The sequence below is a fragment of the Puma concolor genome, chromosome D3 (genome assembly GCF_028749965.1).
Source record: "Puma concolor isolate L17-30 chromosome D3, mPumCon1.1.hap2, whole genome shotgun sequence".
In the NCBI taxonomy this organism is placed as follows: domain Eukaryota; kingdom Metazoa; phylum Chordata; class Mammalia; order Carnivora; family Felidae; genus Puma; species Puma concolor.
In genome coordinates, this window is record NC_141678.1 from 14,191,874 (window position 1) to 14,216,168 (window position 24,295).

A 24,295-nucleotide genomic window follows, 5' to 3' on the forward strand; every position below is an offset into this window, starting at 1 on the left:
TGACCCAATTGTCAGACGTGGTAATTTAGAGCCCTTGGAAGGGCGAGAACATTTATGACACGGCATAGAGCTGGATGCTGGCAAGTCCCAGCCTGCCTGCCTGCCTGCAGCCCCAGAACCAGCCGCCCACTCCAGAAGCAATGATCCTGGATTGTTCAGACAAGCAGCGACCTTCAGGCACGTCTTGGTAACACACATGCAGAAGTCAGATAAGGCTTGCCCGTATCCAGCCCCAAGTGGAGGGAAGGGGTGGGGGGAGGGAGCGGGGGTGAGTGAGTGTGTGGGGATCAAGGGTTGTGTGGGCACGTGGGATAAGCAGTGGGAATTTGGGTATTCTAAAAGTGGGCGAGCGGACGCGCGTGCACGCCCACGCGCGCGCGCCTGTGTGCGTGTGCGCGCGCCTTGCGGGTGCTTATGCGCACACGTTTTCCCGTGAGCATGCGGGAGTCAGCTCTGCAAGGTAAAGCAGGGGCTTGAGAGGGGGACCGCCCCTGGAATCCGTAGGCCGGTGAGAAGACCGTCTGAGCCGGGGGCCGGAGCCCTGCCTCTGCCCACTTCCACCCCTTCTGGAGCTCGAGCCACCTGCACAGGCCATATCTGCTCCATCCCCAACTTGGCGCTGCCTCTACCTCCCGGAGCATCTCGGAGCATCTCGGAAGATGTAGGAAAGGCCCAGGGGGCGTCCTCCCCGCACAGGGCTTGTTTCAGGAGGGAGGGAGGCTCACCCCAGGGCTGCGTGGGATTCATGACCACATCCAACAGACTGGCGACCCCCAGATCCCCACCCCTCATCAGGCCCAGCCCCCAGACCTCACCCTGGCAATCGAGGCCCTCCACAAATGTCCCCCCCTCCAAGTCCCAGCCCTATTTCCCAGAATGTCCCAAACTAAAACGTGCCCCAAGGGCTCACCCTGTGCTAAACACTTTAAGGGTTTCACGCCGAGTCGGGGAGTATTCATAAGGATCTCAAGAGGCACGGTCACGATCTCCATTTCGCAGAGGAGCACTAGGAGCCTCGGAGAGGCAAAGAGCCTTACCCGAGGCCGCAGGGCGGCTAAGCGGTTTACAGCCCAGACTCCAGCGCAAATCCAGGGGTTCCCCACCTGCCTCTGCATCCAGATGCTCCCGGCTGGGGCGGCCGTGCGTGGGCGTGGCAGGCTCCCTGAGTGGCTGGCTTCAGTTTGTTGTTCTCGAAGTGTGGTTGTGACTGGAGAACCAGGTTCCGGGCTTACCGGGGGCCCTTCTGGCTGTGCAGCCTTGAGTAACTTTCCCCCTTCCTGAACCAGCTTCCACAACTAGGGAATGGGGGTGACGACTCCCACTTCCAAGGACTGTGACGTGGCAAGTTGATGTCTGAGTGAACGACTGTTAGCGCACGTTGGGGGCAGCCCCGGAACTAGGCCAGCCACACGGAAGGTGTTTAGTAACTACAACTTGCATTTGAATCTGTCTTTTAATAATTTACATAGCTTGGAAATGAAAGTGGGTGAATTGCCTTTTTCCAAGAAAGTTTTTTTTTTTTTAATTTTTTAAACATTTATTTATTTTTGAAGGACAGAGAGACAGAGCACGAGTCGGGGAGGGGCAGAGAGAGAGAGGGAGAGAGACACAGAATCCGAAGCAGGCTTCAGGCTCTGAAGTGTCAGCACAGAGCTCTACGCGAGGCTTGAACCCTGAGATCAGGACCTGAGCCGACGTCGGACGCTTCACCGACCGAGCCACCCAGGCGCCCCTAGGGAAGTTTTCTCAAATGCTCTGCCTTAGACCCAGCCAGCACACCCTTCGCTGCCCTATTCGTGGCAACATTGAGAGCAGGGTTTCCTAACCTTGACATTACCGATAATTCTATGTCGTGGGCGGGGTTTCTGTCATGTGCCCTGCAGGATGCTGGCCACCATCTCTGGCCTCTAGCCATTACATACCACTAGCATCCTCCAGCGGGCCGCTGCCAGATGTCCCCAGGGGGCCACATTGGCCCGGGCTGAGAACCAGTGACTCGTTGCAATTGCTTGAACGCATTGCAGTCTGTCTTTGCTGGAGGCCATCCACCACTGCAGTTCAGAACACGGGCCCCAGACTCAAACTGTCTAGGTTTGGAACCTGGCTCCACACTCACCACTGTACAATTGAGGGCAAGTCGCTGAACCGCGCTGAGCCTCAGGTGCTCCATCTGTAGGAGGGGGGCAGGGAAGTGTTTGCTTCATAGGACGACGGTGACCATGATATCAGGTGGCAAATGTAACTTGCTTAGCGTTGTTGTCTGGGAACAAGCTGATGGCAGATGGGAGAAGAGGGGGCGCTCTGGAGGGTCTTCATGTGGGCGAAGGTGAGGAGGAACCCAGGGGCCAGAAGGGCGTGAGAGCCCTTGTCCCTGCCACCTGGGCAGCCGGGTGGCCCTCCTCTGTGCCTTGTTTCTGGCTCCCAGGTACTTGCCCCGCAGCTTGTGCACGGAGGTTAATGAGCTGTTCAGTTCCGTTGACTTGAAAGGCCTCCTTCACTCAGTTCAACACCTGCTGTGCCTGATTAATGGTGGCCCTGTGGCCACAGAGGACCACAAGCCAGAACCGGGACAATCAATTAGTTCCAGGCCCCTGGAAGACTCTGGCTCCTTCTCTTCTGCTTGAAATAGGAGCGGTGGGGATGGAAGGTTCTGGTCTTGTCCCACACCTCCTCCCCACGTCAACACTGTCCCAGGCTAAATGTCAGAACCGGGCTAGAAATAACTAAGGTCTATTGGTTGTTTATGCCGGGAACGGTGTTCAATGTTTTACCTGCTTTCAGTTCAATCTCTGAAGTGAGAGCAGTTATCATCCAATTTCACAAATAAACCTGGGCTCCGAGAATCAGCATCCCTGGGCAGCCAGGCCACACAGCCTGTCTGAGTAGTACAGCCCAGGACTGAAGTTCAGAGGCTGCATGAGGTTTTCACTTTGTGGAGCCTCAGTTTCCCCATCTGTAAAAATGGGGCACCCCAGACCCACCACCCTCTTCGAGGGTGGTGAGTGGGAAGAAGTCACGCTTTGAAGGTGTGCCGACAAGGTTCGAGCGTCAGATCCCAGTTGCGGTTCTCCGAGAAAGATCTTGGGGCGTGGCGGGGGGGGGGGGTGGGGGTCGGCTGGAACCCGGGACAATGCTCAGCAGAGATTGGGCATTCTGGAGGGCAGAGACTCGGGGTAGGGTTTGCTCTGCAGTCACTACGGCTGGTCCCACAGCATAGCCAGACTAGTAACAAGTACTAAAACCTGGAAGTACTTACTAGGGGTCGGCTCTGCTCCAAATACTTGTGTTAACTCACATAAGCCTCACAACGCTGGGAGGCAGGTGCTAGAGGGACGATCATCGTACTTCTTCTACAGCTGGGGAAGTGGAGGTTCAGAGAAGTTAAGCGGCCTGCCTGTAGCCTCACAGCTTGCATGTGGTAGCTAGAACTTGACTCCGAGTCTGTCGACGTGCTCTCGCTCCTGGAGCGTGTTCCTGGAAGAACTTTCTAGGTTGGATGAGGCCAGCTCTGCTCTCCCTCTCTTGGCAGCAGGGGCCCCCGGGGAGGCAGCTGGGAATTCAAACCTGAGTTGTCCCACAGCTTGTATCCCCGGCTCTCAATTCCTTCTGCTGCTGCGGGAGTTGAATATTCCCTGCCCCACTCAGAAGAGATCTTGGTTCGCAAAAGCACTTTGTCAAGTGTGCTTCAGCAGTCCAAGGTACCGAGAGGCTGCTGTGCTGTGCGTGTGTGCGACACAGCATAAGCTTTGGGTTCTCACCTTGGGCTGGGCCAATTAGTTCAGCCCCTGGCACCCAGCTTCCTCATCTCGCAAATGGAATTGGGACGTTGTAGAGATTGGTGAGACATAGCTAAGTACTTTCTGGCTTGGGCACAGAGCTCAATACGCAGAGCCCTAGTTGTATGTGCCTACGCATACGTGTACATGTGTGCGCGTGTACGTGTGGATCTGTTTATTAATCCCACCATATTCACCCTGGGGGAGAAAACTCATCTCTGTCTGTCTGGCTGGAACAATACTGGGCCAGGCTACGATAATTTGCATTACGGCCCAGCAAACATTCACTTCCCTCCCCCCCTCCCCTCCTCCTCTGGGTGAAGTTCGCCGCCCCACCCTGTTGAGAAGCTGGGTATTAGGACTTGCTTGCGCTTTTCTGCGCTGGTGTTCTGCTGTAGGATGAACATGCCCCAGGAAACTTCTCCTTCAGCCCGGGTCCTGAAACTGGGAGACAGGTGAAGCACACTTGAAGTTGACCAGAAGCCTACAGAGGAGACTTAGTTAAGCCTTCCAAGACCTACAGACCCAGGAGCATGAGAATAAATGCTAGTTGTTGTAAGCCATGGAGTTTTGGGGAAATTTGTTACATACCATCACTGTGGCAATAGCTGACTAATATACTGCATCACGTCTCAAGATTCCTTCTGTACAACAAACAACAACAGAATTCATATCTGTTTTAGCGGCAGTGTGATGCAGATTCTCAAATTCTTTATTGGCATAAATAATTCAGACAATTGGATTCTCACTAAACATTGCACTAAACACAAGAAACAATAGGCTTGCCGGTGCAGAGGCTCACAACTTGTCCAACAGCCCAAATTAGAAATACTTTTTTGAGAAGTGTAGAAAACTTTATAAATGATTCTGTACAAATATACACAGTGGACCCTCCATCCATCTGGCCTTCCTTTCCTGGATGGCATCTGAATTGACTGTTCTTTCCCAGCAACGAGATGTTGGCAATGAGTAAAAGAGAGACAGAGACTGAGACAGACAAAGATAGAAAGGGAAGAAAAGAAGTGGCCCCAAAAGGAAAACATGAAACCAACTTCTTACATTAACCCATTCAACAACAGTCCGCACAAACATGGAGAAAACAATATGGGCCATTGGTCCGTGTTGGTCTGTACAAGAATTCATCTTTATATATATATATATATATATATATATATATATACACACACATATATATATATATAATATATATGTATAATATTTATAGGTATATATACTTTTTGTGTAGAAAAGGTAACAGCATAGTTTACATAGAGAGAAAGCCTTTTTACAACTGAGAATTTTCCTAAGGTCAATAACTTTGATAGTAATCAACCAAACGAATCATGCAGTAAAGTTCACGGAGAGGACCCCGGTGCAAGGTCAAAGCACAGGGAGAGAGAAACGAGGAGCTCAGGGTGGGACTTGATGGCCCAAGTTTGGGACGTCCTCAGCCTTGGCCCTGTCATGGGCAAGGGTGCTCACTGCGTGTGACCAGACTCATCTGACCCCCAGTGAATGCCCTTGGCCTCCATCTTGGGGCCTTGGAGGGGACTGGTCTTGCTGACCCCACAGCAGCTGGAAGGTGTTGTATGAGACTTGGCCACCCCTCCCCATGTCCACCAGTGCACCAGTGCTTAAGAAAATGGATGATACCCACCACCTCGCCATTCCATTCCTCAGTTGTTTTTTTATCAGGAACATTTCCCTAGAGGTGCAGCTCCTGGGGACATTTCAGTTGGGGTACTGAGAAGAGAAATCACATTTACTGAGCACCTACTGTGTGCCAGGTACTGTGCAATGCGATTGACATCCATTATTTCATTTACTCCCTCCAACAGCCTTGAGGGTTAGGGATACTCTAAGTACTAGCAGGCTGCGTGGAGCTTAGAAAACTCCAAGGAATATTTGGGGGGAAGTGCTGGCATTGAAAAATTGACGGTGAGGTCGTTATCCACAACAGGGAGTTGCTTAAGAAATGCATGTTGAGTCAAGTTGAAGCAGATAAGCAAGCCCTGAAAATTTACGGCAACCACACACACATGCCGTGGGAGGTCCTATGGTCAGCAAAGAAGCTATGTTTCCTATCCTTCAAGCCCTGACATACATTTATAAGGACAGTAAGACACAACATCCCACCAAGAGGGTTGATACATTCTCTCCCATACTTTCTGATCTGGCCTGTGGCCACTATGATCCCCAGGTCGTCTTCAGCCACTCTGTAACAAACCAGTATTTTGCCCATCATACCTGTAATGTTCAGTTGGAAAACCTTAGGGTAGGGTCTTTCCATCAGTAAATTTCCACGTTCATGCATGTCCTTGACCTCAACACGCCAGTGGCCTATGCACAGAGTGATATAAACCCTCCAGAAAAGAGGCCATGGTGAGACAGCTTTCTGGTGTGGCAAGACAGATGTGCGGGGCTCAGAGAGATCAGAGACACAGGTCACAAGAAGAGGTAGAAGGACTGTGAAGAGGAAGCAAAGACAGGGAAGGAAATGCTTTAGAGGAAGGGCTGATCACCAACCCATCCACAGCAGAGAGGCCTAGGGTCTGAAGAGCCCAATAAAGGAGTGATAAGAAACAGAGACAACGTGTGTGGGCAGATAGGAACACAGAGGGAGGCCCACGGGGCCAGAGAGAGACGCAGAGAGAATGTGAGGCAGCCTAAGTATGGCCTGACTCTGGCAAGTACAAAACCCTCCCGGGACATTGTCTTCTCCGGGATGCTAAGGCCAATCGCCGCGACCAGGACATGGGAGAAGTCAAGGTCTCTATGTCTGAGCCAGGGCGCCTTCTGTTCAGGGATGGGGTCTCCCAGGACCCGATGCCATGCTTGGGGGAAAGCAGGTGAGAACAGAACAAGTGCTCAGGGTCAGGCTTTCAACAAATTCACCATCTTCCCTCTGCACACGGGCTGTTCCTTCTATCTGGCACACTGTTCCCTGCCTCCCACACCCACCCTCAAGGCAAGGTTCAGAAGTCGTCTCCTTTTGAGAAGACTTCCTTGAGGGCCCTTGTTGGGGTTGGGTGCTCCTCTGGGGCCTCGGGACATCTCTCAGGACTTGTCTACCTGCTCCTCTGGACTCAGGTTCCCTGAAGGCAGCTACCACTCTTACCACTGTTCTTCCCCATTTTTCCAGGAGCACAGGAGGCACTTACTAAATATTTACTGAACAAGTACATGACATGCAGTCTTAGGGACTGACGGGAAAAGGGTTGCTGGATGCTAGGGGTCAGCGGAGGGTGTAATGAGTGTGGCTGGGGACACAAGCCTTGCATATATGGGGAAGACTGTTCTAGAACCCTTCAGAAGCTCAAATGGTGGCATTTACAATCCACCAATAGGCCAAAAAGTTGGAGCTCCAGTGGTGCTAGAGGGACACGGCGGCAGTGCCTTCTGGAATGTGGGACTGACAGGGGGAGCCCATGGGGAACAAAAGCTCCCAGTTGGACCACAGCTTGGCAGCGGGGGGTCGGAGGCTCTCAGTGACCGAATGCCTGACCGCCATCCCGCCATTTGGGCTTCCGGCCTCTGTGTGCCAAGGCCTGGGGCCTTCCGAGGGTTTATTCCTGACAGCAAGGTCGGGAGGTACGTGTGGGCTGGGAGAGGAAAAGCACTCTCTGGGTCACGGAGCACAGAGGCCCCCCTCCCCCCACCCAGGGGAGGGCTGCTTAGGAAGGGGGAGGAAGGAGCCAGAAAAGACTCTGGGCGTCTCACAGCTGTGCTCAGGCCTGGCCCAAGGTAGCCCACGGTGGCCCCGCCCCTCCCTTAGTGCCCGGTCCAGCCAGGCACGGCCCAGCTGGCTGCCCAGGGTTTGCAGGGCGCTGGCCAGCGCTCCGTAGGAGGCTGGTTGGGAGGCCAGTGGGCCAGGGTGGGAGCCTCGCTGGGGCTGGACCAGTACATGAGGGTAGCCTGGTGTCTACACTGTAGCTACGTAGCAGTTACTTGAACTTACACGAGTTCATATGTACCCATTTGATAATTATTATTATTATTATTATTATTATTATTCTTAGCAACACAGATAGAAAAATAAACAAAGGAAAATGGCTACAATCTTGGATGACCAATGCATTGCATTAATTGTCCAAGACTGGGAACGGGACCCCAGTCGACTCAGCATCCTTCTTGGAAGGTGCTTGGCTGAGTATCCCCAGCTCCCAGAGCAGCTTTCCCAGCCCTGGTCCTTTGTGACGCCCAGCTGCCCCACAGCCCCACTGCCCGGTCCCGGGTCTGCTGGCGTCTGTGAGATCCGCTTCTAGGGTGGAGCCCCAGGCCCTACCGGGCTAGTCCACGCCCACCGCCTGCCCACGCCCACGTCAGCCACGGGGGACGGGTCCAGCCGCCGCCTCTCGACCACTTTCCTGCCTTGTCTCCTGTGCCTTGGTCACTCAAGGAGCTTCCTCCTCCGGTTTTCCCATCTCCCTCTGTCAGGGTTCCTTTTCTCTCTCCCGTGAGGCTGCAGATGGCAGCTGCCTGATCTGGACCCTAGTGATTTGGCCAAGGAGACGCACGCCGCGGCTCAGACCAGCGAAGATCAGATGGCGACACGGTGTTCCGGAAAACCCCCCGGTGCTTTGCCACTGCCCTCAGAAGACTTCGGAGACCCTCCCCAGCCTGGGTGTTCCAACTCTCCGGCCCCCACGTCCCCGGTGCCACTCATCTGCCGTCCACCCCGCTCGCCAGCCCTGGCCTCCGTCCCCCCCGCCCCCTGCCCCGGTGGTCTTCGTGCTTGCGGCTTCTTCTGTCTAGAACGGTGGCTCTTGGGGCGCCCGGGTGGCTCAGTCACTTAAGTGTCTGACTTCAGCTCAGGTCATGATCTCATGCTCCGTGGGTTCGAGGCCCGCGTCGGGCCCTGTGCTGACAGCTCAGAGCCTGGAGCCTGCTTCCGATTCTGTGTCTCCCTCTCTCTCTCTGCCCCTCCCCTGCTCACACTCTGTCTCTCTCTCAAAAATAAATAAAAAACATAAAAAAAAAAAAAAAAGAATGACTTTGTTTCACTCACGACTGAATGCCCAGGGCCCAAGATGTAGTGATGCTCAATAAATAACCCAATGAACCCACTGCTGAAGAAACAGGCCTGCGGCACTCCCAACCGGCCTGGACGTCGGCATGTGTGTGAAGACACGAAGACCCCTCTCTGACCTTCACCAGATCATCACTCACCACTCCAAAAAGGCCTCTCTGTCTATTGCCTGCCTGTGTTTCTTCCTGCCATTCTAGCACCAGGCTTTCCAAAATCCTCACTCCAGCTCTGGAAGTCAGGGTATTTTTAAACGAGAAGAACTCGCCAAGCTGGTGGGTTGCTTTTTGTTTTTTTTTTTTTTAAGTGTCGAGAAAAGAAAAACTAAGATTTGTTTTTGATCATTAGACTTTCAAATCTAAGAAGGCACGATGCAAATAGCACGTTGGCATAAACAATTGCTGCCCGCTCAATGGAGGGAGGGAGCCTTTCTTCTGAGCTAATTTAAGCTAAATACATGGCAGCTATTTTCTCGTCTCTACTATTGTGTAACTTTCTCCTCGGCTCACGGTCCGGGGGGAGATGCTATCAAGCAGGGGGTGGTGGTGGTGGAGGATAAGAGGAGGAAGGAAATGAAGAGGGAGCGGGCGGAAAGCACTCTCAAGCCACCGAGCCATCGCAGCCGTTTCAGGAGCTCAGGAGTAGAGCTGGTGGTCCACTAGGACCTCAGGGAATTTCACTGGGGTGACAATTTGATTTTGAGCCTTCCTTGCAGGGAAGAAACCAAAAGCAATTGGAGTCGGTTCCTCTTCCTCCCCTCTATATGCAACATCTCTTAACTTCAGAGATGTCTGTATGGAACCACAGAAACTGACAAACCGCTCCAAGCACAGCACTTCCTGCTCCCCTGCCTAGCACCATGCACACACACACACACACACACACACACACACACCCCCACCATATTTCCTTAAGGTCCCCGGGCCTTCCAGCCCAGCTGTTATGTGGTAGGTGGTAACATTCAGGCCTTGAGGAGAAGCAGTTCTCTGGAAGATAAATGATTTCTCCGCAAGCAGGCAGGTCACCCCATAGGATCATACTACAGGGTCTTAATGACAGAATCTTTCTTTCTGCATTTCCTAAATTTCCTGACCGAAAATGAACGTCCGCAATGGCCTTACAGGCTGTCACCAGCTACAGCCAAAACTTCAAATGATTGGCCTTCTGGAAGCTTCCAAGGCCTTAGTACTAAACCCACCTCTGCGTCTAAGAAAGGACCAAGGCTGGGAGGCTTTACCTTCCTCCCGGGGCCTGAGCTCTGTCTCCGAAAGGAGAGGTGGCAGGAGATCAGGGATGGTTACTCTGATGCTCTAAGGCTGTATCTGTGCTCAGCAGAAAGGCATGCCGTGATTGATTAGTAATGTCTGCCAAGGGTATAGGAGGGAGCAGCGGTGGCAGGAATGGCACATGTTTGCCCTCCTTGGGCTAGATCACCCTTCTAGACCATTCTAGACATTCATCCCAATAATCTAGTTGAAGATAAAAATTCTGCTGAAGACCCAGCTGACACTCCTCCTCCCCTTGCTGAAGGCAGGACATCCTCTAATATTTCCACATTGGTTTCCGAGCCACGGTATGTTGGGACAGTCCCCAGCACACAGCAAATTCGGCCCCCTCCAGTGAAAGACACAATCAGCTAGAGTTTTCTACTCCGTGCATCCTTGTGCATGAAACTGCCGTCCACATGCATGGAACGGAGGTCTGCCCTCAGCAGGCCTGGGCAGAGCATGTGAGGTGACAGGGGCAAAGTTTTCTGGGACTCAGCGTTTCCCACCAGCATTGAAGGGAAACACAGGAACATCTGGTGGCCAGTGGCCATCCCCAGCCTCGTCTCTCTGCCCAGATACATCTCATTTACCTTCCAGGTTCATCATTCACAGTACCAGCCCCTGGGGAGGCCAACTCTTAGACAGGTGCTTGGTAAATCCTGGTGCTCTTTTCTGTGGGCCAGCACACTGGCCTTCACCCTCAAAGTACCATGCAAGTAATCAAGGCAAATTCACAGAGGTTAGTCCTGTTGGATTCAGAAACCAGTCTGGGAGAGCTTGGGAAGAGCAGCCTGCTGTCAGCCTTTTAAAGATTTCAAGTATACAGTAGTGTGGTTAAATGCTCTGGTAAGTCCTGCAACCAAGAAATAAATTTGATCTTGTTTTACGCAAGCATTTCCAATGCGAATTTGTCCCGGGACCCTTCTGATAATGCAGCATTATTTCCATCTAGTTTGCTGTGAAATCAAAGGTTTATGGAACATGTTTGGTAAGCTAGGCCATAACCTAGATGAGGCAAACTTCAGGTAGAACCCATTTCCTCCAGCTCAGTCCTCAGTGGGACAGCAGCCATCTCAGCCCCACAGAGGTGAATCCTTCGTATTCTTGGTATTAAGGAAAGGGACTGTGATCCCAACGAGCAGGAAGAGAACCTTTTCCCACCCCTGAGAGGGAGGGGCACTCACTGGTGAGTTTCTTGGGACAGGGGATCACAAAACTGTCCAGTATAAGAGAGGCAGAGGGCCGGGCTGATGGCACAGGCTGCTCGCAGCAGGGAAGCTGGAGGGACCCAGGAACCCAGGAACCCAGGGACCCAGGGACCCAGCCGCTGGCAGCCTGTCATTCTAGGAGCACAAGTGAGAGCTTCTGTGCAAACTCCCCCGAGGGTCCCCACCCTCTCCCGTACCTTCCTTCAATCGCTTCCTGTTTTCCCTCCCTCTCTCCCGGTTACAAGCTGCACATGACGTCAGAGGCTGGTACAGTAATATCCCGATGGGCAGCCGGGCATAAGCCACTCACAATGGTGATGGGGTTAGGCTGGGCGCGCATGAGTCCAAAGACTCCTGTTCAACATGTTGGCTCTACCACTTAATAGGCTGGCTTCCATCTATTTCCCACAGTTTCTTCACCTGCAGAATGTGGGTAATGGTACCTCGCTCCCAGGACTGTCCCGTCTTGGGGATTCAGGTGGCCTGGGACATAGTAAGTGCTCAGTGAACTGAGGCTCCAAAAGACGGATCACCACTCTTGCCTCTCAGGGCCCAGATGCCCTGGGACACCCGACCAATGGGTCTCTAGGAGTCAAGTGCATTGAACCTGGCAGATCCACTTGGGATGATGTGGGATCCACAGCACGGGCCTGGCTGTGGGAATCCCATCGGCGCCGGGCCCTGTCTGTGGATCCGCTCTGCCTTCCCTGCAAGGAAGGGCATCTGGCCCCTTGTGCCCATGCCTTGCTCTCACCCAGCAACTCTCCCTCTCTGCATCCCGTAGCGTCTACTATGTGCCAGGCAGTAGGCCAGGTGCTAGCACATAGGCGAGTCGAGGCGCTCAGGGTGAAGGCCTCCCACTGACACTCTGCCTCATTAGAGAATGGCGTGGCTGGTAGGACCTCAAGACAGAAGCCAGTCATTCGGGTTGATCGTCAGGAGCAGTGACTGGAGAGGTTCATGGTCCAGCTGGCACGACGCGGGGAGAGTCAGGAAGAACGAGAATCTTCAAGCCCCCGGGTCCCCGTGTTCTGAAGCCCAGACTGCATTTGCCTCTCCTTCCCCTCCGAGGTCAGGACTACTCCCTCGCAGGTGCGCGCAGGTGCAGGCCGCAGTGGGGGGGCTAGGGGCGACTGGGGCCCAGGGGGCACATCCACCTGAGCCTGCTCGAAACATCCTCCCTTCACAGGCATGGCCAAAAAAGGCCGCAGCAGGTGCACAGCTCGCCACAGTCTGTTCCTTTGCCACTGGGCAAGAGAATCCATTAAAGGGGTTGTCGTGCCGGCAACCCCTTCAGACTGGGCCGAAACGAGTGCATTCGGTGGTCAAGTGACCACCCCACAACAGACACGCTGCCTGGCCTCAGCTGTGGAGACGAAGTCCGGGGCTACAGGACCCAGGGAGGAAGGTGTCGGGTTTGAGAAGAGCCACCTTGGTGTCCTGACCCTCATGGCCCAGGGATTCTGGGACCTTTGTCCTAGGGGGTCTGCTATGGAGGGACCAAGGTGACCAGTCAAGGCATGGGAGAAAGCTCCTTAGAGGGTGTTAGGGTTGAATCGTGTCCCTGCCACCAAAAAAAAAAAAAAAGATATGCTGAGGTCCTAGGCCCTGGTTACCTCAGAATGTGAGCTTCCTTGGAAACAGGGTGGTTGAGGGTATCATGAGTTAAGGTGAGGTCAAACTTGAGCGGGATGGTGTCCTTCTACGACACAGCTACGCGAGACAGATGCGTAGCAAGGCCATGTGATGGTGGAGTCAGAAGATGGAGGGATCCAGCTGTGGGCCAAGGAATGCTAAAGTCGACCAGCAAACCACCGGAAGTTAACAAGAGGAGGGCAGGAAGGGACACCCTTGCAGGGCGGGGGGATCAGAGCGCGGTCCCGCCGACACCTCGATTTTAGGGTTCCAGCCTCCAGAGCCGTGAGAGAATCCATGACAGTCATTTTAAGCTGCCCGGTGTGTGGGCTTTGTTATGGCGGCCCCGGTCAGGAGGGGCCTGGGTGGTGGAATATTTGGAACGAGACCAGTCCTTGGGGGGCAGCTGGGTGAAGGTTGGCAGGGGGTGAGTACAGGGAGGGCAAATCTGGGGACTCCAGGTTGAGAACAGCATGGGAATGAGAGCCAGGAATAGGAGCATTGCCCAGAAGGTCCCTCCCATCACGGTCTTAGCAATATCAAGGGTCTTTGTTAGGGACTGAACCGCTCCCCCCACCGTAGCACACACCTCACCATATGTTCCTGAATTCGTATGTCGAAGCCCTAACCACCAAGGTGGTTGTGCTTGGAGATACGGCCTTTAAAGAGGTGATTAAGATGAAAAAGTCATAAGGATGGGCTCCCACCCAATCAGACCGGTGTCCTATAAGAGAGACACACTGGGGATGTGCGTGCTCAGAGAAAAGGCCACGTGAGCACACAGCTAGAGGCTGAAAGCCAAGGAGGGTGGTCTTAGGAGAAACCATTCCTGCTGATACCTTGGTCTTGGACTTCCAGCCCCCAGAACTGCGAGAAAGAACTTTCTGTTGCCGAAGTCACCCATCTAAGATATTTTGTTATGGCAGGCTGGGCCCAATTACAGTCTTAGAACCTGTCCCTCTATCCTCCAAAGCCTGAATTCCCTCTTTATCGTGTATACCAAGTGGCCTCAATGCCTGCGCATCCCTCTCCAGGGACAGGGAGCTTTCTACCTCCCCAGGTGGCCCACTACATCTTGGGGCAAGCTGTTAGAAAGTTCTTCCCTCACTGGAACAGGTTCTCTGCCCCTGTAACTCCCAGCCTGGTTCCTGTTCTTCTCTTGGGCGCCATATGCAAGTTGGCTGCTTCTTCGGGAAGACAGTCCCCTAGGGCAGAGGTTGGCAAAAGTCTTCTGTAAAGGTCCACGTTATAAATATTTTCAGCTTTATGGGCCACACTGCGTCCGTTACCAGTAGTCAACTGTGGCGCTGTAGCACAGAAGAAACCGTGGTTCATATGTAAATGAATGGCTGTGGCCCCGTGCCAATACAATTTTGTTGACTGTCATTGACATTTGCATTCTATGGGGTTTTGACGCATCATGAAATCTTCTTCTGGTTTTTCCCCAATTAGAGAAGGTGAAAACTATTTGGTGGGTTGGCCCGGGGCCATAATTTGCCAACCCTGGTTCTAGATTTCTCAAGATAGGGATTGGGCCTGGGCCGAGCATATGCCACCTTGTTCACGTTCCTGAGATGATCAGCCGCTGGCGGTGGGGGGGACAATAATCGTGGGAGGTGATAAAGTCTGGTTTTGAGGGGGTGGGGTGGGAAAAAGGCAGAACCAGGTATCCTAGATACAAGAGTCTAGTCATCAGAGATCAGTCCAAGGTTTCTATGGATCAAGAATCCAGAAAGAGGGGGATGGTTTGTGGCAAGATGGGATTTTTTTTCTCTTTGACCAGCAAAAGGAAAACCAGGGCAAAACAGAATTAAGTAAAGACTTCGAGTCTTCAAGTTCATGCTGTGGAAGGTGACATGGGGATATCCCCACATATGGCCAAGGGGGTTCCCCCGGAAAGGAGTCCCCATTTTAGGAAATACACATGGCCCGGGGAGTTGGATGGAATTTAGTGTGCAAATCCAGCAGCCCTTCAAAGAAGGCAAAGTCAAGGCTTCCCTGTGAATCTTCACTCTGTGGACCGATGTACTTGGGAAGCTGGTGGGTACCAGGGTTTGCTCAAAGCAGGGCACAGAGATAAACAGCTCACGGCTGGGCATGGGGCACCTGCACGCAGCTGTGACCAGCACAGGTGCACACACACAACTCTTGGTTGTGTGGATTCTACAGAACGAGTCAAGCAATTACGATGTAAAAATACACACACCTCCCTTTTTCTTTCCTCGCAAAAGATTAATGAATATGACCTCCTCCCAATACTTGACTCATGAATAAGATTGAGGTCAGCAGGGAAAGCAGAGGTTTGGTTCCCACTGAACTGAAATGTCTGCAAATTAAAACTGCCCTCTAAACAATTCAAGGTGGTCGCCAGGAGGAGGGGTGGGGGGCGGCAGGGAGGGGCTGGAAACCTGGGGCAGCCTGGCTGCTGTGGAGACTGAGGAAGGTGGGGGCAAGGTAAGACTGTGGGAGAAGAGGGAGAAATCAAGATCAGGTGACTTGGGGCCCAGGACAGACCCAGGGAACCCTGTTTCGCTAAGCAGAGAAGGTCCTAGGGAACCAGGAAGGCTGGGGTCTCTGCCTGGATTCCTCACACCTTGTCCTCAATCTTAAGCTGGTGGTCATGAACAGTTGGAAAGAGCAGTCTTTGGAGACCCTGCAGGGTCTTGCCAAAGGCTCTGGGTGACCATGTTAGTGAATTCTGGAGATGAGAGCAGAAAGAAGGAGCCAGTTGCCGTCCTGGTGAGCATTTTGGCTTCGGGGTAGATGCGTCCTGCCCGCTTCCTCCCTTCCTCATTTCCTTTCCTGCGCTCAGGTCCATGACAAAGACTGGGGTGCACAGACCCCAAAGTCCTGGTTGGATTAAACAGAAGCCAGGGTTGGACTTCAGGCCTTGGAGGGGCCGCTGGGCAGAGCCCAGGCAGGTTCACACCCATGTCTGGGGTTGGTCTGCCGAGTGGCTTGCTGGGATTTGTGCCAGTGTGTATAAAACGACCCTAAGATACACAAATGTTGAGCCAAGAGCCACAGAGTTACAGAAGCCCCAAGAAGAGGACCATCCACTTAGGAACAGCCCACACGGGGGCCTTTAGTCTCCGGTCTTTTGCAGGTGGGAGTCCATTCAGGAAGGCCCCCGGGAGGCTCAGGGTTTTCCCCTTGGCCAGGGTCTCGGGAAGCATGGCTAGCTCATCATTTTTCCCAGTCTGGAAGCAGGCTTGGCCCCTCAAGCATGAACCAGTCTGGAAATCACCCAAGGTGGGGAAGACCCGCACATACCCCTTACATCAGGTGGGATGTTGAATCTATACTCAGGCAAGGTTTTTGAAGTCTTTGGTCCCCTCTCTGAGAGGGGGCCATCGGGATAAGGTAGTGACCAGAAGAAAACCAAGCCTGGGAAGTGCCCGGGGAGTGTGGAGAGGCTATGGGCTGACCCTGGGTATCCTGCCTGCTGGCCAGCTGCCCTGCCACTGCCCTGCTGGGGGACAGATGTCCTTTTGGTGCCAGGTCAGAGGGGCTTTGGGAACAGGAGACATACCCTCGTAAGGGATGGAACATAAGAACATAGGACCGAGGCCCCCCGCAGGACTCTGCACGCCCGACCTGCTTCCTGGATCCTTCCTATAGAACATGTGGTCCCGAGTGGCTGGGAAAAGCCACCAGCCCAGGAGGGAGCAAGAGGGAGGGATAGAAGGCATGGGCCCTGAGAGAGCGCAGGCAGACCTCTCATGGGGAAACCACTCAGGGCTCCACACCAGGCTGGAGCTGAGAATGAACGTCTACGGCCTCCTTCCCCACCTCCCCAACAGGACTTATTAAGGGTGAAAAGGGGGGATCCTTTGCAAACAGGATGCCATGCATATGCCGTGAAATCCAACATACATATATTAGGGACCCACGTCCATCGCCGTGGTGGACAAACTTAGCTGGTGTAGATGCCAGAACAGGAGGAGGGAGAAGGAATGTCCTAGAACTTCCTCCCCAGACCCCCAGTTCTCAGGGCCCAGGCTTCAGGGGGGTGTCGTGGGCGAAGGCAAGCTGCAAGGAGTCCCCAGAAGTCATCTCGGCCAGGAAGCCACTGTGCTTTTCAAATGGCAGGGGGAAGCATGGGGGCAAGGAGGCCAAAAGGGACGGTGCTCTCCCAGAACAGGCGAAGGCGGCAGAAATGGGAACCACACCCCAGAGAGACCCAGAGCTCAAAAGACATACAAGACTGTTCTGTGTACTTCGGAGCCATATGCAAAGAGGCTGAAACCCATGACAGGCCTGGGGGAACAGATGTTTACACAGGAGCAGTTTAGCCCCCCTGCCCAGGTCTGGGCCCCAAGGCCTCCACGAAGCTGGTGCTTAGCTCCCCACCCCACCCCATCTTTCCAGACAGCACAGCTGGAACCCACCACCCAGGGACCAAGTCAGCAGAGGGGCGCTCCAGAGCCGGGGCGGCCTGGCTCTCCCTTGTCACAGGGGATCTAGAGCGAACGGCATCGTGCACGGGGACGCACATGTACACACAGACCGGTCCTGCGAGCCTGCCCGAGTAGGCCTCGTGCCCTCGTCTCCGTGGCCCAGGGGCGCTCTGCATTCAGCCTCCAGTTCTCTTCTCCACGTGGCCCCCGGGGCCTCACGGATCAATTCCACGTCTCCCTGGCTGGTCCTGGTAAGTCCTAGCTCAGGGGTCCCCAACCCTGCCCGGGCAAAAGGGCACGGGTCTGGGGAGTGGGGAAGCTGCCGACCTCGGTCGTGCAGTGCTCCCAGGCCGGCCGGGGTCGGTACCCTCTGATGGTGAGCCTCTGGCCTCCTGAGCTGGCAGAGGGCAGAGCGGGGAAGGAGAGGTGGCTCGGGGGCTGAGGCAGCTGAGTGCTGTCCCTTTGTCCAACGGTCACAGCCTGGAGTGGGGAGAGAAGAAGAGAGAGAGGCAAGAGGTCACATGGACAGAGTAGTGTCATCTTTGGTAGATGAGCACCCTCTCGGCGGGCTAGGGGGTCTGAGATGAGCTGTTCCTGTCCCCTGCAAGAAGAGCTGAAGGGACACCCATTTGTACCGAGGTCCTACTATGTACTGGGTTCTGTGCCAAGCGCCACAAATACCTGATCTCATTTAAACCCGAGAACAGCCTGCAAGATACACGCCTTGTACCCTTCTTACAGATGAGACAATGGAGGCCCAGAGAGGCTAAGTGTTTTGCCCAGGGGTGCACAGCCAGGAAGCCGCAGGGTCAGGATTTGAACCTAGAACTCCTCCCACTTGATCAGGTAGCCTCTGGACTAGGGAGGGTCACCAGTGTGGGGGCTGGGCTGAGGGCATGTGGTGCTGGAACACCTGCATTCGTGGCACGTGTAGCATGCTCCGGAAGGACTGGAAATCCAGGAAGCGGAGGGGAGACCAGGACCCACACCACAGACTCCTGCTACGGGCAGAGGCTTTGCTGACCACTGTCGAGCCAGGATCTGGGCAGGCACGGCAGATGTTTATGCCCGTTCTCCCAGCACGATTCTGGAAAGGGACCCTGAAGGTACTCAGGTAATCTGCGCCTAGAAGGCAGCAGAGGAGTTAATATCATGGGTTTAGGGTTCAGACCAACTTGGATTCCAAGGCCTGCTTTCCTCCTTACTAGCTGTGTGACCACTGGGAAGGCACTCGGCCTCTCTGTGCTTCGGTTGTCTTACGAGGAAAACAGTAACAGTGCTTGCCTCCTAGGTGGGGGCTCTGAGGAGTCAGCAAGATAAGGCAGACAGAATGCCTAACACAGTACCTGTTACTAATGTTTTATAAGTGGTACCCGGGTGATAGAGATCTCGCTGGCGGTCAAGGTGATGACCCAGACCAATGATGTGCGATGGACCGACAACATTACTGAAAAGAATCGGAAGCAGGGACTCCAACAGATACATGCACGCCACTGTTACCGCAACATTATTCACAGTAGCCAGGGTGCAAACAAACGAGTCCCCGCCAACAGATGAACAGAGAAACAACACGCGGGCCGTGCATCCAACAGAACGGTGCTCAGCCGTAACAAGGAGTGACGTTCCAATACACGTCACACTGTGGACGAACCTTGGAGACACGCTAAGGGAAGACTCCAGACACAAAAGGACAAATATTGTACTATTCCACCTGTCTGAACTACCTAGGGCAGGCGAGTTCATAGGCACAGGGTGCAGGGGAGAGGTTACTGGGGGCCGGGAGGAAGAGGGATCGGGGGTTACTGTTTACGGGGTACAGTTTCTGCTCGGAGGGGGACAAAAGGTTTTGGGGATGGTGGCGGCGGCTACCCAACACTGTGGATGTAATCGATGTCACTGAATCGTACACTTAAAAGTGGCTAAAATGGCAAATCCATGTGATATATACCCTACTACAATTTTAAAAATGAGTAATGTAATATACCCAAACGCACTGAGTTGTATATTTTAAGGGGAGAGGATTATATGACGTGTGGACTCTGGCTCGACGAAGCTGTTTTTTAAAAAAAGAAATACCAGGGGCGCCTGGGTGGCGCAGTCGGTTAAGCGTCCGACTTCAGCCAGGTCACGATCTCGCGGTCCGTGAGTTCGAGCCCCGCGTTGGGCTCTGGGCTGATGGCTCGGAGCCTGGAGCCTGTTTCCGATTCTGTGTCTCCCTCTCTCTCTGCCCCTCCCCCGTTCATGCTCTGTCTCTCTCTGTCCCAAAAATAAATAAACGTTGAAAAAAAAAAAAATTTAAAAAAAAAAAAGAAATACCATCCAAGTCGTTGTAAATCTTCTAGTCATATTTTAAAAGGTTAAAAAAAAAAGGCGAACTTAATAGTGTATTTTATTGAACCCACTATACCCCAAACACTGTAATTTCAACGTTATCACCAGTCCTGTATGTGTAATGGGACAAATTACACTTTTTTTTTTTTTAATCCCGAGTCTTCAAGATTTCGTGTGGATTTTACACACTCACAGGACATCCCGTCTTGCCACATTATGAGTGTTCAAGGGCCACATGAAGGGAGTGGCCACTATTGGGCAGCAAAGGTCTGGACCCTCGCTACTCAAAGGGTGGTCCGCAGACCAGCCACACCAGCATCACCTTGGGGCTTGCTCAAAATACAAGATCTTGGGCCTCACAGCGGACATACAGAATGGGAATCTGCATTTTAAGAAATTCCCTGGCTGTTGTGGACGCATATTAAATTTCGAGATGCACCGCTCTGGAATGCAGGCTTGTCCCCAGCCTTTCCTCTAGTTCCCCATGTGCTAACGCACACTGGGATTCTGGAAGCCCCCGCTCCTCAAGCGTGACCCACTGGAGGGGCAAACCCAAGACCCCAGAGGTAAGCCTGGAGTTAGCTGCTCGTATGCACAACATGCTGGCTGCATCTGGGACCTCCTGGTTGGTACCCTCCATGGATTACAAAGGCCTGGAAAGGACCCAGATCCTGAGTCTCCTTTGGCCAAACCCTCTGCCGATCTGACGCTGACCCAGGAGGCTTCTAGAAGGACTCCAGCATTGACTACACCACCAGGGTGACCATCTCAAAGCCAGATGAGTGTGACCAAGGGAACCATAAGGGCTGATGTTGTGGGGAGAGAAAATTCCGGATTAGGGAGCTGGAGCCTGACTTGCGTTCCCAACTTCGTTAACAACACCCCCTGTGGATGTGGTTGAGTTTCATGATTCATAGTTCCTCCATACGTAAAAGAAGGTTGGATTAATCTGGAATGGCCAAGGAAAGCATCCCGTGCATTGATTCTGAGTAACTGGCTCAGTAAGTGGCTAGCAGAAGGGCTGAGTGATGGTGGTTGTGCTGTGATAGATTAGCCATGTCTGCCACGGGTGCAGGAATAGGGCACAGACACCACACACATTTGCATCCACCGGGGAGGTAATCCCCAGGACTTTTCTACTTTGACAGTGAGAAGCAAAGAGGTCTTCTGTTCCTTTCAGGTCTCGATTCATAGTGTCTTTTTATATTCCCTCTCCCTGAGGGGTTATGATGTGGCCAAGAAAATGGCCACGCTAGGCAATAAACAGAGTAGCAAAGTCAGTAGGGACAGAGGTGGGAATTGCCCTCCGATCTCTGGACCCCCAAACCCAATGCCAGCTATTCCACAAAGGAAAAGCCTTCCACATCCCCCCCTCCCCCCGCCCCGACAACCTTCACTCAGTGGATGACCCTAGGGGGAGCAGGTGTGGGACCACATGGCCTCTTGGGGGGGGGGTCTTCCGGTTCTGAGGAAGTTTCTAGAATGCTCTGTCATCCTCTGAAAAAAAAACCCAGCTCCTACCATGCCGATCTGGCCTCTGACCACTCCTGGGACCTCACCTCCTATTTCTCTCCCTCCGACTCACCACGGCCTGGTCGTACCCACTTCCTCTCTGTTCTACCAGCACTGCATGCTCACTCCCGCCTGGAGGGCTCAGATTTTCCACGTGGAGCCCTGGCTTCCCCTCAAGGGCTTTGTTTTTTTTTTTTAATTTTTTTTAATGTTTATTTTTGACAGAGAGAGAGAGAGAGAGAGAGAGAGAGAGAGAGAGAGAGAGAGAATGAGTGGAGGAGGGGCAGAGAGAGAGGGAGAGAGGGAGACACAGAATCCGAAGCAGGCTCCAGGCTCCGAGCTGTCAGCACAGAGCCCGACACGGGGCTCAAACTCACAAACCGTGAGATCATGACTTGAGCTGAAGTCGGACCCTCAACTGACTGAGCCACCCAGGCGCCCCATGGGCTTTGTTTTAACAGGACCTCCTCTGAGGGGCATTCCCTGACCCTTCTCCACCCTTCAACACAACTCCATCTGAAATGATGACCCTTTTTAAAACATGTTTACCTGCTTCTTGTGCCTGCTCTAGCACGTAAACCCTATGAGGCCAGGGGCTTATTAGTTTTGTTCACCACTGTATTTGCATTCTACAATAGAGCCTAGCACATAGTAGGTATTCAATACACCCAGACGGAGTAAAAAAGCGAGTGAAGAGAAAATTTCACTGATCCTAGAATCCCATCCTGCCAGACCACATGGTCTCTAGGGTCTCTGTTTTCTCAGCCCAACGGCATGGAAAAATACAGAAAAGAAGGCCCTCTGCTCTCCCTCCAACCAGGGAGCTTTAAGCCCCTCTGTTCAGCTAACTCCTGCCCTCTCCTCCTTGACCCCCGGAAAGCAGAGGCCACTGGTGATGGCCCAAACGACACTCGGGTTCTGTAACACCCGGTCACTCCTGGGACCCACCCAGAGCTCTGCCATTCGTTCTCCGACTTGCCTGAGCTCCGTTAGCTGGAGAGAGTCCTCACTTGTTAGAGCCTCCCTCCCTCCGTTTTCATGTTCAACCTGTACTCAATCCTGGAAGGCCAGCAGAATACTGCTTGTTCTTGCTCCTGGCAGACAGAGGCGGCTCAAGTATACAGAACACCTGCTAACGTGGGCGGCACCGCACCAAACGCCCCAGCGCACCACCTGACGGCATCGCCACAGCGCCCCCGCTAAGGCCGTTTACCGCCCTCCTTCTTTGGAGGCTGACGCTGCAGCTCAGAGAGGCCAAGGAACATGCCCAAGGCCACACAGCGATGAGGCGGGGGAGCGGGGGTTCCAATCCATGTCTGTCCGACATGGGAAGTCTGTGCTGCCTTCATTGTCTGGGAAAAGGCTGAGCCCCTGGGGGAAGAAGAGATCCTGTCCTCCAGGTACAGCAGGCTCAAATGGTGGGGGGAGGGGTAGCTGAGGGCCCCCCCCTCCCCCCCGGGGCCTCTGTTCCACAGGATGCTTGCTGCCTTGGGGATCCTCGCGGGGTCCCGTGCTGAGATGCTGACAAGCGCTCTGGTGTGCCTGTGCCCGCAGCTGGGGGTTTGGAGATGCCGTGTACCTCCATTTGCGCGTCGGTGCGGAGGCGTGTGGTGGTGAAGTGCTGCTGTGTGCATGCGTGTGTCACGTAACGTAACCGTGTATGTGTGTATGCCTGCGTCCGCCCACATGTGTGGGCTTGCGTACCGGGTGTGTTTGGGTGTGTTTTCACGTAATGTTCCTGTGTCGGGCGTGTGTGTGTACCTGAGTGCTCCCGTGTGCATGCACACGTGCGGAGGCGTGTTTCCAGGTTCAGTTTCTATGTATGTGTGTGTGCAACCACGTGTGCCTGGAACGGCAGGGCAGTGGGGAGCAGGGACCCCTCGGCAGCCTCATCTGGGCCAGCCTCACCCTCACCTTCTGGAGAAATCGCTGAGGCTAGGGCCTGGGAAGGAGGCCCCCAGAGAGATGCCTCATTCAGAACCACTGATCTCCATCCAAGAACATGTAGGGGGAGGGGCACAGAGCCTCTAATGAGGAAGCCGGAGAGACACTTACAGCAAGGAGAAGCTGAGAACCCTTGTCTTCATGCAATAGAAAGTTCTGGAAGCTGAGAGATGCCGTGATGGGGAGCGGCTGCTGGCCCAGGGGGGAGATTTCCTGAAAGCCAGGCCCCCCAGAGTAGCATGTTTGAGTACCTGACACAGGGGGCTGGGTGGGTTCAGGGTATTGCCTTGTACATGATGTTCAGACTCACTGGGGCATCAACCTTCATTAGGAGGATATAGACAACGAGGCAGCCACGTAGCCACAAAGACCAAGACCCTGGAGGGCAGCCTCCAGGACCCAAATCCCAGAGCAGACTCCTCTGAATGGAAACCTGGTAGGGAAGGGTGGTGGCTGGGGGAGGGAGGTGGGTATATGGGAAGGAGATGGCAGGCAGAAGCAAAAAGGTGACAAAAGCCAGAGGACAAAGGCAGTGGGGAGAGATGCTAAGCGAGAACACTTACTCTGCAGACTTCCAGAAATGTCCGGGGTGAGACAGGCGGCGGTTTCGCTTTGGCAGTTTCTCCAGCATGTCCATGAGCTTAGTGAAGGTAGGTCTTTCTTCTTGTTCAAAGGCCCAGCAAAAGAGAAGAATGTCCTAAAAGAAACCAACATATGGTGATTTAACATAAACGATGATGTCTTTGGCATCTCATTGGGTCTGTCCATTTGTTTACTCATTTGCCCCACTTGCATATTCGTCCATCACCATCCACCCATCCATTCACCTACTCATCTATCCATCCGACCACTCATCCCAATTCATGCATTTCTTTCTTTCTTTCTTTCTATCTATCTATCTATCTATCTATCTATCTATCTATCTATCTATCTATCTTTCCATCCATCCAACTCTTTATCCATCCATTCTTCCACTCATCCAACTCATGACCCATATAGCAAACTAGGCAGGTCCTTTCTACTCTAGGAGGTCTAGAATATGCTAAAATCAATAATACTCCCCGAGGAGTTTCTTGGGCATTTTTATTTCCTCAAAGGAAGGGAGAAAAGTGAATCCTGAGGTCTCTATCCACATCCCCATACCATAAGTGCTCTTCAAAGTCAAAGAGTAGAAAGTTACTTTTAATAATCACCT

The 24,295-nt window shown here is 53.4% G+C and overlaps 1 protein-coding gene across 3 annotated transcripts in view; it reads right to left on the reverse strand.

The window, feature by feature from the left end:
* Positions 1–8,970: 8,970 nt before the first annotated feature.
* Positions 8,971–24,295, reverse strand: part of KSR2 (kinase suppressor of ras 2) — a 445,437-nt gene continuing 430,112 nt past the window's right edge. For 2 of the 3 annotated variants that reach the window (XM_086681798.1, XM_086681799.1), the window contains exon 19: positions 23,660–23,797. In XM_086681798.1, coding sequence (XP_086537924.1) covers positions 23,660–23,797 — 138 coding nt within the window. Of the gene's footprint in view, positions 17,794–23,659; positions 23,798–24,295 lie in introns of those variants that run through there. The other variant, XM_086681797.1, reaches the window with a different exon arrangement.